This window comes from Gallinula chloropus (assembly GCF_964237585.1).
Source record: "Gallinula chloropus genome assembly, chromosome: 1".
Taxonomy (NCBI): domain Eukaryota; kingdom Metazoa; phylum Chordata; class Aves; order Gruiformes; family Rallidae; genus Gallinula; species Gallinula chloropus.
In genome coordinates, this window is record NC_140085.1 from 60,906,336 (window position 1) to 60,921,818 (window position 15,483).

Genomic DNA, 15,483 nt, shown 5'->3' on the forward strand with positions numbered 1-15,483 from the left:
ATTAAGGAGAATCAGTAAACGACAGTTAGCAAATGCTTTCTTACTAAGCATAATTCTTTTCATCCTTGTTTTACTCATCTAGGGTCCTTTCTGTCCCCATTAAAATTTTAGAATGTCACAGTCTCGATTTATTAGCATGTCTCCTTTAATATTCTTCCTAAAAATTGTTCTCTCTGCCTAGGCTAGCTGGATTGCATGCTGCTCCTAAACCATCTGAGATGAAAGACTGAATTAACAAAACAAAACAAAACAAAAAGCATTTTGTGTCAATGCAAGAGCAGAGCATGTTACTTCTGCAACATTTCACAATTTCCAAAATAATGACGTGTCAGAGGCCAGGACTGAAAACTGAACCCAAGTTTAATGCAGCAATGATGCTCTGCCAGCAGACCCGTGCCACTTGGCACATCCTATCTGAGCCTTTGCATGTTTAAGCTAAACATCTGAAGATCTCCAGACATTCCCTAGCAACAGTCCTGATCTGAATCTTCCCTTTCTCAAAGCTTCAATGTATTTAAAGATTTTTTTCCAGTATGGTGTATATTGCTAGAGTCTTGTACCACCTCTAGGCAGTAAAGATTAAGAATATAAATTAATATATATATATATTGGTTTTTATGTATATTTAATATATTATTTCTATCTATATGTTTATGTATATATAAAATGATTATTTTACCTCAGTGGATTCTGCATCAGCTGAGCAAGGACTGGAAAAATCCGAGGCAGTAGGTACACAAACTATGTCATCTGAGGTTTGCACAGCCCAGCTATTGGCAAATTCAGCAATGTCTTCTGTATATTCACCTACTGCATGAAAACACTCAGTTACAGGTATGTTCACAATACAGGTAATTTTATAAGACGTTTTAATGAGAAGATTTAAAAATATATTTAAAATCTGTTTTAACATATAAATTAAAAATATATGACCAGGTGTTGGTTGGGAGCTTTTGAAGTGCAATCACTGACAGTTTTATAACAAATATATAAATAAGGACAAGAATACTGCATTGAATACTTAAGAAAAAGCAAATTGCTTTCAAACAATGAAAGCTTTTGGCATGTTTCACAGAGGTCAGTTAGCAGTAATACCTCCCTCCTTTTCCCTTGCTGCAGAAAAGCCCTATAACAAACACACCTCGACATGCCCAGCTCTCCTCACAGCATGAGCGTGGGAGAATTAATGAACGAGATGCGTGACTGGAAGTCATGGCAACCGGCTGAGGAAGAGACATGAAGGTACAAGAAAGTTGGCAGTAAAGAAACAGGCCCTAGATGTCCATATTTTTTGCAGCAAGGACTAAATATTACATTTTCTCTATGTTCTTAAGTATCTAAAGAAGGGTGTATTGCCTTCAACTTGCAGAGCCTTACAGTAGTTGGTATTTATGCCACAGTTAGATGTATCTATGCATGGTTAGAAGATGGTATTAAAATGAAACCAGCTCCAGGCTTTTTTCAGAGCTTTGCTACCCAGCTATCCAGAACTTAACTACTTCTAGCACAAGATGTACAAAGTTTGCCACTGCAGTGTGGAGGGCCTCAAAGCACACTAATCGCCTATTTGTACTTGGATCTCCACAAATAAACAAAGATGAGATCTTAACCATCGGTCTATTTTTCTTAAGAGCCAGCGAGACCTAAAACATTCCTCCCTCTCTGACAGAATAGTTCTTTAAACAGAAAACGCTTGCCAGAGAAAAAGATGGGGTTTGATCTAGAGGTAAACTTGTTGATATAACTCTGCTTCTGAAAAACATAAAAAATATTTTATTTACATTTCAATATGGCTGGAAAAAATTACTAAGTCCTCAAAAATACCACAAAATAAAATAACTGTCCTTGACACAGATACAGCCTTGTATATTAAAGCAATACAAAGATGCCATTAAAGATGAAGATAAGAAAACAGGAGAGACTGTTTTTTAAACCATGCTTTGAAATGGAACATTACACATTATTTGGGGCATTGTAAATACAGAGCATTCAGACTCTGCAAGAGTCAGGATAGATGTTAAGAGCTTCCCTTACACTACTGGGGCAAGTAGTTTAGCTGGGAGACAGAAACATCATCCAAAATGATTGACAAGATTTTGAAACACTTAGAAAAATGTTGCTGCTTAGAAGTAATTCTAATTAGCAGTCTATTCCTGTAAAGAGATCAGAACTTTTGTGCTTTGTATTTGCACAGTTAAGAGGACATGTTATAAAACTGTTATAACTGTTGAAGTTATTCATAGCACCCAATTGTACAGTAAAATAATATTATTTCTGATAAATAAAATGCTAGAAGAATTTATTATGTTGAAGAAATGTAGCTCTGAAAACGAAGAAAGCTAAGAGCTCAAGGTTTTATGAGTTAATGCAGTTAAAGATACTAAAATTTTAGAAGTTGTGTGAATTCCTTATATTCTCCAAACTCCATTTTTCTCCATTATCACAGATGTCCACTTTTAACTAGCTAAACATACTATATATGCTGGTGTGCAGATGTTAATGCAGGAAAAAAGGTAATTTACTGCTCTGATATCAGAAGAGGTGTAAGAAAATTATATTGGATAGATTTTTAAAGACTACACAAAGATAGGTACACTGCATCTTCCTTCACTTAGAAAGTCAAAAAGCTCCACTGTCAACCATAAAAACTGGGGAAAAACAGGAGAAGAAAAAAGTTACAGTGAGAACTTTAGCAGCTTAAGAATATGCAGAGCCATGGGTCTGGTTTCTCTCAGTAATTAACGGCAACAGTAAAACAGTCCTATCTTTGCTTTTATCAGATCTGAGAAAAATATTCCTCAGATTCTCAGCTTTGGTCTTTTTTTTTTTTTTTCCACATTAGTTACAAGTAGGACAAAAGTCCCTCTGGAGTGTTTCCTACATAGACTGCAGAACATTCTACCAGCTTAGCAAGCCATCTCTGCCTCAGATGCAGCATTGGGCAACTCCTCATCCTCCAGGGTAGCCAGAGGCCTGTAATACACTATACCAACAGAGAGATACAAGGAACTCCCTGGCAACGGCTTTGAAATTTACATTTCAAATATACATTTCATTATATTTCTACTGCATTTTTTATGATGCTTATATAAACTAATGACTCGAGATGGTACTTTTTCCAAATATTAATATTTTGTCATTTCTCTCTTTCTCTCTCCATCTTTAAACATAGAGAAAACCACAAGCATTTGTTTATTTATTTATCATGTCAAGGCACTTTCATCAGCTAAGATAAACATACCCCAAGTGCTTTGCTGAACAAGAAAAGGCTTAAGCATACACATAAATACTTCCTTGAACTAGGATCTTTTCCCTTAGCATCTTTAATATTGAGAAAGAGTAGAGCAGATATTCTATTTTGTTCTGAAATAACTGAACCAGGACTCCACATTTTGACAGTATGATATTTAAACTGAACTTGGAAGCTTTTCACACAAGGAGGTAAGAGTCTATTTCCAAGCTTACTTACTATTTTGCAGCATCAGGTCATCATCTTTATTGCCATTAAAATTTCCACAGAGGCCACAAGGTTTTCCCTTATGATCTTCTGTCAGCTTAATATAAATACCAGAGTTTCCATCCCAAGCAAGAGAAAAACCAAAAGTAGTCTTCACTAGAATATAGTCAGCCAGTCTCTCAAAGAAGGCATTTCCAACTGTCTGAGGCAACATTAATCTGGAAAAATAAACAACCTCCTTGAAATATCTCAGGTGAGATGAGGTTAGTGCTAGAAAAATGCCACAGAGGGCATCACCTTCTAACTCACTAAGCCCTTTTTCTCAGGTGTACACAGTCACTTCCATTCAATTCTTCTTTACTTCTCTGTAGTGACCATCAAAAATGAACGTTTTTCTGCTGTAGGCACCTATCCATTGTACCAATTATAAGCCTGCAAAAATGATGAATCTTCATTTTCAAAGCTCAGCACAGGCACACTGAGGAATACATGCCTTTATGAGTGTGCTGTGATGCATGAGGAGCTATGTGACACTATGACCATCAGTAGCCCTTCTGGGCACAGGGTCATCTCTGGGTTACATGTCTGCAAACAGAGGAATGTATAATACTGAAAATACTACTGTGTATCTTCCTCTTTGCCCAAACACAAAAATTTTGGAGCATGAATCTAACCCTAATCTTCCAAAACTGCTTCTGTTAAGATGAACAGTATCACCGTAGCCATCAGTATGGCTTACATCAAAGGGGATGGCAAGAGCACCTTAGCAGCTCTTTGAAATTTTCTGTACTTTATCAACCAGTAAAACATACTTACAACAGTCTTGCACTCATCAATTATTTATTTTTTTAAAAAGGTAAATTTAGGGGTTTGATATACTTCAGGGATATTTTGTGGAGTTTCTGCCCAAAAGGGGCAAAGGACACTTAAGCTTTTTTATTCAACCAATTTCAGCCTTGTCTAGAAGATCAGAAGATTCTTTTCCTGCATTAAATATAGCTACCAAGAATAAGTAACAACTGCCTTGTTCAAAATTCTACCAGGATACCTCAAGGACTAGCTAGAACTGTCTGATACAGACTTTGTCTATAACAAAGTAGGGATGGGTAATTTTTCAGTTACAACTGAGAAGCTGAGCACAAGGTTAATGCAGGAGTTTATGCTATCCTCACTCAGGTGTTACATCAATACCATTACATCTGCTCACACTAGAGCTCTATCAACCCCGACAGAGAACAGCAAAGGATCAATAAAGATACATATCAACTTATTTTCTCTGGCTGATGAGAATAAGATATTAAAACCCACCACCAGAACACTCACCTGGTTCCACCTTTTCTTACTTCATGTCCTGAAATAATTATTTCTTCTTGGTTTGAAAAAAATAAGCTGACAGACCTCGGACAATTATATACTGAACCATAACAGTGAGGACTATTATGAACCTTAGAGAGCAAAAACATATACACAATAAGAACAAACCTTTGTTCTCAAGAATTTCATGCAATTTTTCACAGACTCATTTATTATATTTCACATTTCTATGCACTACTCACTGAAAATGCTTTAAAAATACTTAGAATATAAAAAGTCACAGTTACAAAGATATGCAAAACTAGAAGCTCGTGCTACCCAGTAGTACTGAGAAATACAGCAACCGGTTAATAGCACAAAGCATCACAAGACAGTAGTTTAAATACTGCATAAAATACTCAGGTATTTTACATAGATGTACTTCAGAGACACTGTGCTGTGCTATCTTGTACCTGCCAACATAGGAGCTTGATATTGGCGTGAGGAAACACCCCTATCACTCTCTAGAGGTCTGATCTATAAGTGGGTACTACAAAGCAATATACAAAACCTCAGCGTAATACCAGCATTCTCCATGCCAGCAGAGACTGGCACCAGCTGAACTGCAACATGCCTTCCTGAACCACTCAGCATTTGTTGAGACTTTGGAGTGCTCCCACAGATTACTTCAGGCATCTAACTTATGTGGATCTGTCAAAACCTGTTTCACACTGGCTTTTCAGCCCTGCTAACAGAGAAGGGCAGGCTTTTCTGAAGTCTGCCTCTCCCCATTATACATACATATAGCATAGTAAGCCAGGGCATTGGTTTGATCCACCTATCAGCTTCTCCAGTTTAAACCCAGCAATGGGAATACAAATTTCAGTCAGCCAGAGATTTGCAAAACTGTGGCCACCAGATACAGACAATGTGTAACTTCCATGAATGCTCACTGCCAGAGAGAGGTGTTAGACAGATCTCAGATGCCTGCTTCCAGAAATGAAAACCATGCAGCTGTTACCTCAGCATCTCTACAGTTTTATGGCAGTGAAGTAGGTCTCACACTAAAATAAAAAATATATAATCAGACCTTAGAACAGGCATGGTAATCTAGTGCTCCTCCTTATTTTAGTTTGGCAAAAAGGAGGCTACCCTTGAAGTCAGACTTCCTTTGCATTCCCAGCCTTTGGCACTGCAGAGCATGACTCCTGCAGGAATGTCCTTGTCCCCAGAGACCACACAGCTTTCATGGGCCAGGGTGTGCTTTCAGGACTTGAAAATCGTGGGTTCAGATTTACTCTGACTTCTGATAGGCATATAGGTCTCCAACTTTCTGTGCATATGCTCTAACCAATTAACACAGTTTTGAATTACATCCCCACAGTCCGAGTTTTAAGCACATATCTCCAAGGGCTTGAGCAAAACTCCAACAGCTTTCATTAACCTCAGTGGGTCTGAGCCACCCAAACCCACAGGATGCCTTAGGCTATGGTGTGTCAACAGCCAGTGAGCTGATCTTAAACACCACCTAGGAGGCAGAGGAATGTGTTGTGAATCTTAGATACTTGTCAATACCTACATTAAAAGGTAGGCAGAGTTTAGTTAGCTCAAACATGATTCCTATGACTGTGTGGGTCACTGTCCTCTGAGCAGAATCAAGTTCCATTAGCAGTGTACTTCATAGTGCAGCGATACTAAATAGGTTAATAACTGGGACATGTCTGCCAATCTAGTAGTAAAGTCTTTAAAAGCAACTAGAGCTATTGCATTTATAGAAAAGATCTGTGGGTAAATACATACCATGCTAACACATATTTGAATTAATCTTCCTAAACTGACAATCCTGGAAGTAAAAACCAGTTACTGTTTCTCTGAAGCATTTTGAGTGAAATAAACTAAACCAGAAAAAGCATTAGAGTTTTTACATGCATGCAGATAATCGTAATTAAAGATATCAGAAATGTTAGTAGTATTGACAGATGGTTTCTGTGTAAACCTGGCCCAAGACAGAAACACAACCAAAGAAAACCAAAATAATTCTTGTGTTTTCTTCTCCTCTAGAGAGGTGATTATTAAAGCCAGAAGGACTATAACATGGGGATTTGGAAAGGTTCTTGGCTCTCCATTGCCCAGCCTGTAGTGACTGGAGCGCTTCAGCATTACTTGTGACTTTTCTGAGTAAACATTTTCAGTTTTTAGCAAAACATGACATTTGTTTTAGCAATTGAGTGGTGGCTTCTCTCTTTCCACAGAACTAGAATCTACTAAAAGAGTGATCCTAGATTTTTATATAATCTTTAACTTTGCTACAGAGTTTTCTGAAAACTCCTAAAAGATCACAGCTGCACACAGAACCCAAAGAATCAAAATGGAATCATAGAAGGCCGACGTAACAGTACCTGTCTATAACCTGAGTGAATAGAAACAGCAGTTTTAATGTCACATTTATCTTCACTGCATGATGTAGAGGTAATCCAGAATTAGAATGCAAATGACCAGAGGGGAGAAAGTTTTTGTGGGTCAGGGAGGCAGCTCCCCATAGCATGCTGATGGCTGTGAATCAGGGCCCAGTACACTCAGGGGTGCCCAACTATCAGTAGGTGATAGCTGTTTGCACTTTACTCAGCAACTCAGGTTTTGGGGTTTTTTTACAATCTGACAGCTAAAATTTATTGAAGTTTCCAAGGTCCACTTTAAGTCCTACTTCTGCTCTCAGAAAGGAGAGATCAGAGATCCTTTTTAGGATAGGGGAGTAAGAAATACTATTTTTAATTTACTGACTCTGTTGATTATCATTTCATCAGTGTTTTGAGTTACTACACATATGCTTAGACATTTTCCAGCAGCATACTTTTATATTTAAGTAAGCAATGCAGGGGTTTGATCCATTTATTGTCTCTCTACTTATTTTAAATAAATCCTGTAACACAGGAATGCTCAATGTGTTATTTCTAGAGTATGCTCACATACTTACCCAAACAGTATACTGGGGTTCTGGGGTGCTGCAGTCTTTTGCAAAAATATAGGAGCAATTTCCCGGAAAGTAGTAGTAGATGCCATCAAATGTTTCAAAATGATACTGTCCCCATGATTTGCAAATCCCATCTCGGTCCTTACCGGTGTTAGGTACTGGAGAGAACACATAAAGCTTACAACAAGCATGGTAACCAAAAATTAACAGGCATCACAGACATCTACAAAAGTAAGAGCTCAGAAGAGAAGTAAGAGGTTATAAAGGAAACACAGAGCAAGAACAAAAGATAACCTAATTTCTTCAACTTTAAATAAAATCAGTAGGGACTTTTTTTCAATCTTTAGGCTGTCGTTCCAGTCACGTGTGACTATTTTAATTTTTTTAATTTTCTTCAGTGGACACATTTTAAATATAAGTAGAGGCAAGGGATTCAGATCCCAGAGATCCTGGAAGGCAATTCTTGTTGATCCCTATACACCGCAGATTCCAGAACACAGTGTATTGAAATAGTTGGTAATTTTAGTTGCAATAAGTGACTTTTTGGTGGTTCAGCTAACCAGAAGAAAGCTGGCCAACTACTGATGTACCAGACAGTGATCTATCTGTTGTGGTATGTATCATTACAGCCCAAGTGCTAAAGTGTGGGCATTCCTGATGTTGCTCTATATATATCCCTACCGCGTATCATTTTAATCCTCTTAGCTACTGGTGGAATGATAGTTGCACTACAGAGGAACCACAAACTCTTAACAGTAATGTTTTAAAAACCTGCACCTTAAGTCTCGCTTGAAGCTGAAATATGACTCTTTGGGCTCAAAACTTACCAATTTGGCACCTGCTCCCTCGAGCCTGAAATAACTGACAGTCACAGTCACCTGCCTCCGTGCAGGCTCCTCCATTAAGGCACTCCTGAGGACATGAACCTGGAGGCAAGCATAGAAGACTTTTAGTCGATACAGTATTTTGCAAACAGGCTGAGAGATCCCCATTAAATCTGTTTATTTTTGATGAGCAGCTATATTAGCTACAAAAATTAACCAGCAACGATCTCCAGTTTTTAACGTGTAATTAATTTTATTCTTTGTGTTCCTTGGTTAAAAGAGAAGCAAGGTTCTCTCTGGTTTGGTTTGAGACTTGTAAACTAACAAAGGAGCAAAAGGTCAACCTCCTCCCAGCAAACAGAAGGTCAAGTTCCCATGTAAAGACACCAAATCCCAGTCCTGCTGATCTCGAAATACACGAACACAGATTATTCTAATTGACCGAATTCAGCACAATTTATACATATGCTCAGCTCCTCCCTCCTAAGCATTACAGCAAAGGGTACATTCAGCTTAGGAGCAGTCCAGAACATACAATTTGCAGAGTCAAAACCAACTATAAATAACCTTCTTCCCCATGCTAAAAAAAAAGGCAGTTAAAAGGTTATTTCTACTTAAGAGGTGACCGAAGTCAGAGACTTAAGTTTCCATGGGAATGACTTGGTTTATGTTATAATTAGTAATTGTTTCCAAAACCAGTTTCATAAAAGGTTTTTATGGTCTGTTTGGAAGCTAAGACTTGACTGTCATCTACTAACCATTCACTGAGATGGGTATAAATTGCAGTTCCCAAAAAGTGAAGAAGAAAGATAATTCCAAAGCAAAATTTTGTCAAGTTTCACAAATAGTTACTTTTCTTCTCTGGGTAGGATAGAAACCCTACATACAAATAAAAACTTGCTGACAGAGACTAAAAAAGCATTGCAAAAAGCAGGAAGTAAATTAAATAAAAAGTGCCTTCCACTCCTAATGAAGCCATGGTAAAGCTGCTAGTGACAGTAAATGACAACAAAATTCACAGTAGAACACCAAAGTTACCAATGATTCAGAACACCCACCCTCCACCGTGAAAACTCCTTCCTATGCTTAGCTTTGATTTTGTTTCCCATTTAAGAAATGTTTTCTGGATATATACAGATACTTTGAAAATACTGTTTATAGAACAGCACCAATGTGGAAAGCTTCTTCGGTGTAAGAACTGTGAGCTGTAAAATTACATATATTTAGTTACAAGCCAGCAGGGGGTTGGAAGGGACATCTGTAGATCATCTAGTCCAACCCCTCTGCCAAAGCAGGGTCACCCTGAGCAGGCTGCACAGGATTGTGTCCAGGCAGATTTTTAATATCTCCAGAGAAGGAGACTCCACAGCCTCTCTGGGCAGCCTGTCCCAGTGCTCTGTTGCCCTCATAGTAAAGATGTTTTTCCTCATATTCGGGTGGAACTTCCCATGTTCCAGTTTGTGCCTGTTGCCCCTTGTCCTGTCACTTGGCACAACTGAAAAGAGCCTGGCACCATCCTCTTGACATCCACCCTTTAGATATTTATTACCGTTGATAAGATCCCCTCTCAGTCTTCTCTTGTCAAGGCTAAACAGCCCTAGAACTCTCAGCCTTTTCTCACAAGAGAGACGCTTCAGTACCCTAATCATCTTGGTAGCCCTACACTGAAAAACACCTACCCAGGCACATGTATTTTCCAAAGTTTGGTTCTATACAATGAACTTTTCTGTAAAACAACTTCTGCAACTTGAACCTTCTTTCTGTGTTTGTACAGTTCTTAAAACCCCTCCTGAGCAGCTGTGTTCCTATTGCCTGAGCACCGTTGTCCTTCACATAACCAGTTACATACCTCTCAGATACACTTAGATCCTCTGCCAAGGACAGAAAAAGTGGCAGAAAAGAAAAATTATAATGGAAATGAACTCTAAAAATAATCAAAATAATCAAAGTATTGGCTTAGCTAGCTGTTCAGCTTTGGTTGTAAGGCATTATTTGAAAAGTACAATTTTAACAGGAATTTTCCATTATTTAACGTGGAGAAAATTAGTTGAGTAGGGGAGGGGACATAATGAGGAGGGCGTCTGCAAGGTGCAATAACTCTGGAGAGCTGTTAGGAAGCCAATATTTTCTGGAGCACCTCTCCTCCCGCGGGTGAGGAGCACAGCACTGACCTCCTGGCGGACTCCGCGCCAAGGTCCCATGAAGGTGCGGCCGAGGAGAGGCAGATTGAATCTGTCAGAGAAACATAAAAGGTGTTTGCACGTTACAAATGAACTGGTACAAGTCTGAGGCAGCCTAACATTGGGTTAGGACTTTGAGGGTTATTTTAATACAGAAAAGTAACTTGCTGCTTGGCCAACACATGGCACAGTCACAAGCCACGGGCACTGCAGGAAGGATCTGTGGCCTAGGATAGCAGGGAAGGCAGTGACCATGGTATCCAGCACTACGGGAAGGGGAAGTACAGCTTTCAGGGGGTCAAGGAATGATCTAGCTGCACCACAAGATCACCATCAGCCTCGTCTCCATGTCTTCTACATTGCCAGTGCCAAGGAATGAGTGGGGCTCCACAGGAGGAGTTTTGCATTTACATTTGGGAGGAAGAGTGAGGGGACAGAGAGCATTCCTGCACTTTTCACTTTGGTAAAATACCAATTGTGAGAGACCTGAGAGAGGCAATATCCCACCATTTCCTCCTTTCTCCTAACTCATGTTCTGTGCTGCACCCTGATCATCCCATTGTTGCCACTTCAGCTAGATTTCATATATACCTTGAGGTTCTTCAGGATTGCATTTCTGTTCATCCCAAACGGAGGCAGATTTGCCTGACAGTCTTCTTGTTTTGTTAAGGAACCGGGGAGCATCAAACTATAAGTAAGCCCTGGACCTGATCCAGCACTCCACTACTGCAGTTTGTCACGTCGCATCGTCCTTTCTAAGAGCTGATCCCATTCCAGAATGAAAGCACTCCAGGGTTTTTGGCCCCACTAGTCTGATTGGAAAGTTTACCAGGGTGAAGTGCTGGGTAGTTAGGTATTTCCCTCTCACATTTATTCTTGGCCAGTTTAAGTCCTTCTGTTTTATAAAGCTTGGCCCTTTTGCTTAAATAGCTCTTCTTCCCTGTGATCTTTATTTATTCCCTCTCTGATGTTCTATGAGAAAAGTTACCCTTCTGAGCTCCCCACAGATGTATACACCAGCCTTCAGCTGCACAGCTAAGCAAAACAAGTTGCTTAAGTGTTTGCTTGTAAGCTAGTTTCTTTTTTCTCTTCTGCTGACAGTCTCCATGTCTGGAGTTTGAACTAATGGACGTCAAAGTGAACAACACTACACAAAGAACAGTCTAGGTTAAGTCTCACTACTGCCTCATACAGTGACACAAAAACTTCCTTTTTCCAACTGGAAATACTTGTGGGATGCACCCAAGTTGCACAATATATCTAAAATCAACCTTAAACAGGCTTCGTCGAATCACCAGCTGGAAGGCTGCTGCACCAAAACTGTTCTTGCTTCCTGTGGCCTATTGCTAACCAGAGAGGATCCTTTCCCTCCCCACACAAAAAGAGCCATTTCCATTCCCCCAAGTCAATCTGAGCCACCGTCACAGGAAAGCAGCTTTCAGCCTTTGTGGTATTTCAGAGAGGCAGAGCGCCCCTTCTGCAACAGCACTTTCCTGCTGAAGATCGTCCTGGGACACTGTCAGTCCTGAAGGCCTGCTTCCCTCAGAGGCTTTATTCACCTTAGCACAGCATTTTGTATCAGCTACATTCTGACTCAATCAGGAGCCACAAAGGTTTTAAAGGGACTCAGAGAAAATCATTCATGATTTGGCTGCAACTATCCTGCAAGACTGTGAAGAGAGACTGCCTTGGGCTTTATGCCTGCCCCAATCTGCCCCCATTGAATGGGAGTATATCCCTTGCTTAGGCTCCGTAGCCAGAGACATGTACCAGTGAGGGAGCAGGATTCCCCTGTTTACTACTAAATTTCAGCGGAACACTGCCTAGACGTAGCACTGAGGCACCAGTGGGCTGGGCTGGTGAGAACCAGGGCCGGGCTGGAGTCTCCACCACACCACACGCAGGAGGGACGGTGCCACCATTGTGCCTCTCACCGAACACTAACAGCTTTCCAGGGCTCTCTGTTCGCCCTCACAAAAGATGGAGGCGTGGTGGTTTTATTTCCCAGGGTATGCGTCAGTCTGCTTGTCAGGGTGGGTCACCCACCAGGGCTTTGCCGAGAGTGAATGAAGGCATGAGGCCACTGGCTGAGGCAGGGGTGAGCAGGTAGGGAATAACTGATCCTCCTCGCTGTCCTCTTGTTACCTTCATCCTTCTCCCCACAAAGGCTCCTTTGTAAGGACAGCAAAGGCCTAGAGCAGAAAAGGGGGGGAAGAGCTTCCCCTCCCTCCCCCTTTTGGAAGTATAACCTACCTCAGCTGTTACGAGATCTCTTTTCTGTCGAGTTGCATTAATCTCATTTCTGGAAGAAAACAAAAAGGATCTTGTATAATCAAAGGTCCCTGGAGCAACCTGAATAAGCAGCTCCCCAGAGAGAAGTGTTTCTCTCTGATTACCATCACTTTATCAAAGAGGTCTTTCTTGGGTTAACATTTTAAAAGGTGACTCTTTTTTGCTTTTTTTTTCCTTTTCATGGTCTCATTTTACAGAATTGGGCAGCACTCCAATCTCTGCTTGGACAGGGAGGTACCCAGAGCTTGTGGGAGGAGACATAAATGGACAAAGTAGGCTTACATGACAGGATACAAAATTGTAAAGCGGCTCCATATTTACTTGACACTGTGAGTGGCTGCAAGTTCTCCCAAGTGTTATTTGAATATACTGTGATAGTACTTTTAATAGCAAGAGATGACTCTCCAGCTGTAGCTGACTTAAATTTGTGATTAAGTTTAGAAACAAGGGCATCAAACTATAAAACATACTTAGTTTTATCAACAGTCCAAGATGGCATATCATTTGATGTTCATTGTGTGTTCACCAGATGTATTAGAGGTCATTAGACATCTGAGGCTATGTCTGACTGGATACTTCCATTGAAATTGATGGCATAGTTCCCATTTAATTCAATGGGATCAGGAACATTCCCTAGTTTGGGTTTTGTTTGGATTTCAGCTTCTACATGAAAACTTGTATTGAAAATGTTTATTTTAAGGCTGTATAGCACTTACTTTTCTGTGCTTCAAATAGAAGCTAGGATTTTATCATGCAATTAAAACTGTAGAAGGACACTCATTTAATGTATTTTTCCAGTCGTGAAAATCATGATCTCATCCTGGTTTCATTCCATTATTCTTCTAAGCTTTCTCAAGACCTTAGAAGTATCATTTTTCATAAGGACCTCCATTTTTCAAAGAGAGGACCCATGCCCTTTATGTAAATTCTTTGAAAAGAGTTGTAAACATTCCAAAAGTGTGTTTTACATCCAATGCACATGTACATGACATTTCACATGTCGAATTCAAGGCTATGCTTTACTTTCTAACTTGCACTGCGTCATATTTATTCATTCTTGTTCTATTTGTAGGACTTGACAAATAAGGAATAAAAACTTACCTGGAAGTTCTCCTCAAAAGAGAAAGCTTGCAGTAAGATCCTGTAGATTAAAAAGCCATCAAGTTAAACTTTGTTTTCTACAGCTCTATTCTGCACTTGCAAACAACAATTTGTCAAGTTTAAAAGATGACTATTGAATTTTATTCTGTAATTATCCTAAGTTTTCTAGAGCACCTTTACACAAAGTTTTTATGTTTCTAAGCAATGCAGCACTATATGCTTTCCTTCCTGAAGTTTTGATTCTCTCAAGCACTCACCTGCTAATTTCCATGGTTTCCGTTCTGGTACACACTACCACGAAAAAGAGCAAAGAGTTGGCAGTTCTTCAGAGGGTCAAAAGAAAATTAATAAAATACAAGAGGTGTGCTGAATGTTCCATAATCAAACTTCTAGGTTAGTTACCTATAATAATTTTCTGAATGTTACTTCTAATACTCAATTGTAAATCCTTTAAAATGCTCCAGAGTCCATGTTTTAAAACAAACAAACAAAACAAAACCAACCCTTCTTTCTCATATTGCTTTAGAAATCTTTATATTTGCTGCTAGAAAACTACCTAAGAGATCTATTTGCATTACATAGAAAATGTGGTCATTTCTATAACCAGAAGAGCAATTATTTACCCTATCATTTTAATAGTGCTTAAACAAACTGCAGGTGAGATCTGTTCAAACAAAATCATACCCCACAGAAAATCATTAGACGCTTACTCATCTAGCAGTAATTGCAAGAAAGCAAAAAAAAGTGAAATTTTATTCCTAAAGAATTGTTTTGTAACAAATTCAGACATAAAAATGTATGTTTCTGGGGAAAAAAAAAGCTGTATTTTAGTTTCTACACCTGAGAGAAAGAATGATAATATATATATTTAATCTGTGTGTTTAAAAGAATGTTTTATTTATGAATTCCAGCAAGGGTCCAAAATATGCTTTATAATAAGAGAAAATGAAGGAGCTGTAATATTAAAATATTTAGAAAAATCCTTTCCAAAGTTAGTATTCATACAAAAATGGAATAAAGTTCTTACCTTGCAAAGAGGACAGCAGCGAATGAAGCAAGAATATACTCCACGGTATCATTAAACTGAGCTTTCCCACAATGTTCATTTCAGTATAACTTAGTAATAGGATATTTACCCCAAATAATGGCTTTGATTATGATGGCATCTTAGAACTATGTATTTCTACAGTGTGCTTAAATCCTTTAAAAGTTAGATAGTTGGATGCATCATTTAAAGTGACGCAATGCAAAACAGGAAAAGAAAAGGAGACATCAAGCTTGGCAGCTACGTACAGCTTCAGGAGCTTTGCAAGTGTTGCATACAACTTTCTGGCTGCATGTCTCTCATTAGTAATGCATGGTAAC

The 15,483-nt window shown here is 39.2% G+C and overlaps 1 protein-coding gene across 1 annotated transcript in view; it reads right to left on the reverse strand.

Annotated features, from left to right (window-relative positions):
* The window catches only part of OTOGL (otogelin like), a gene marked incomplete at its 3' end in the record, with an annotated part of 98,574 nt that extends 83,335 nt beyond the window's left edge, over positions 1 to 15,239 (reverse strand). Inside the window, exons 1-9 of the mRNA XM_084275507.1 lie at positions 15,146 to 15,239; positions 14,119 to 14,158; positions 12,979 to 13,027; positions 10,717 to 10,777; positions 8,549 to 8,647; positions 7,725 to 7,879; positions 4,781 to 4,902; positions 3,470 to 3,675; positions 680 to 810 (exon numbers count right to left, since the gene is read on the reverse strand). Of these exons, the coding sequence (XP_084131633.1) occupies positions 680 to 810; positions 3,470 to 3,675; positions 4,781 to 4,902; positions 7,725 to 7,879; positions 8,549 to 8,647; positions 10,717 to 10,777; positions 12,979 to 13,027; positions 14,119 to 14,158; positions 15,146 to 15,224 (942 nt within the window). The 5' untranslated portion in view covers positions 15,225 to 15,239. The remainder of the gene's footprint in view (positions 1 to 679; positions 811 to 3,469; positions 3,676 to 4,780; positions 4,903 to 7,724; positions 7,880 to 8,548; positions 8,648 to 10,716; positions 10,778 to 12,978; positions 13,028 to 14,118; positions 14,159 to 15,145) is intronic.
* Between the last annotated feature and the right edge of the window lie 244 nt (positions 15,240 to 15,483).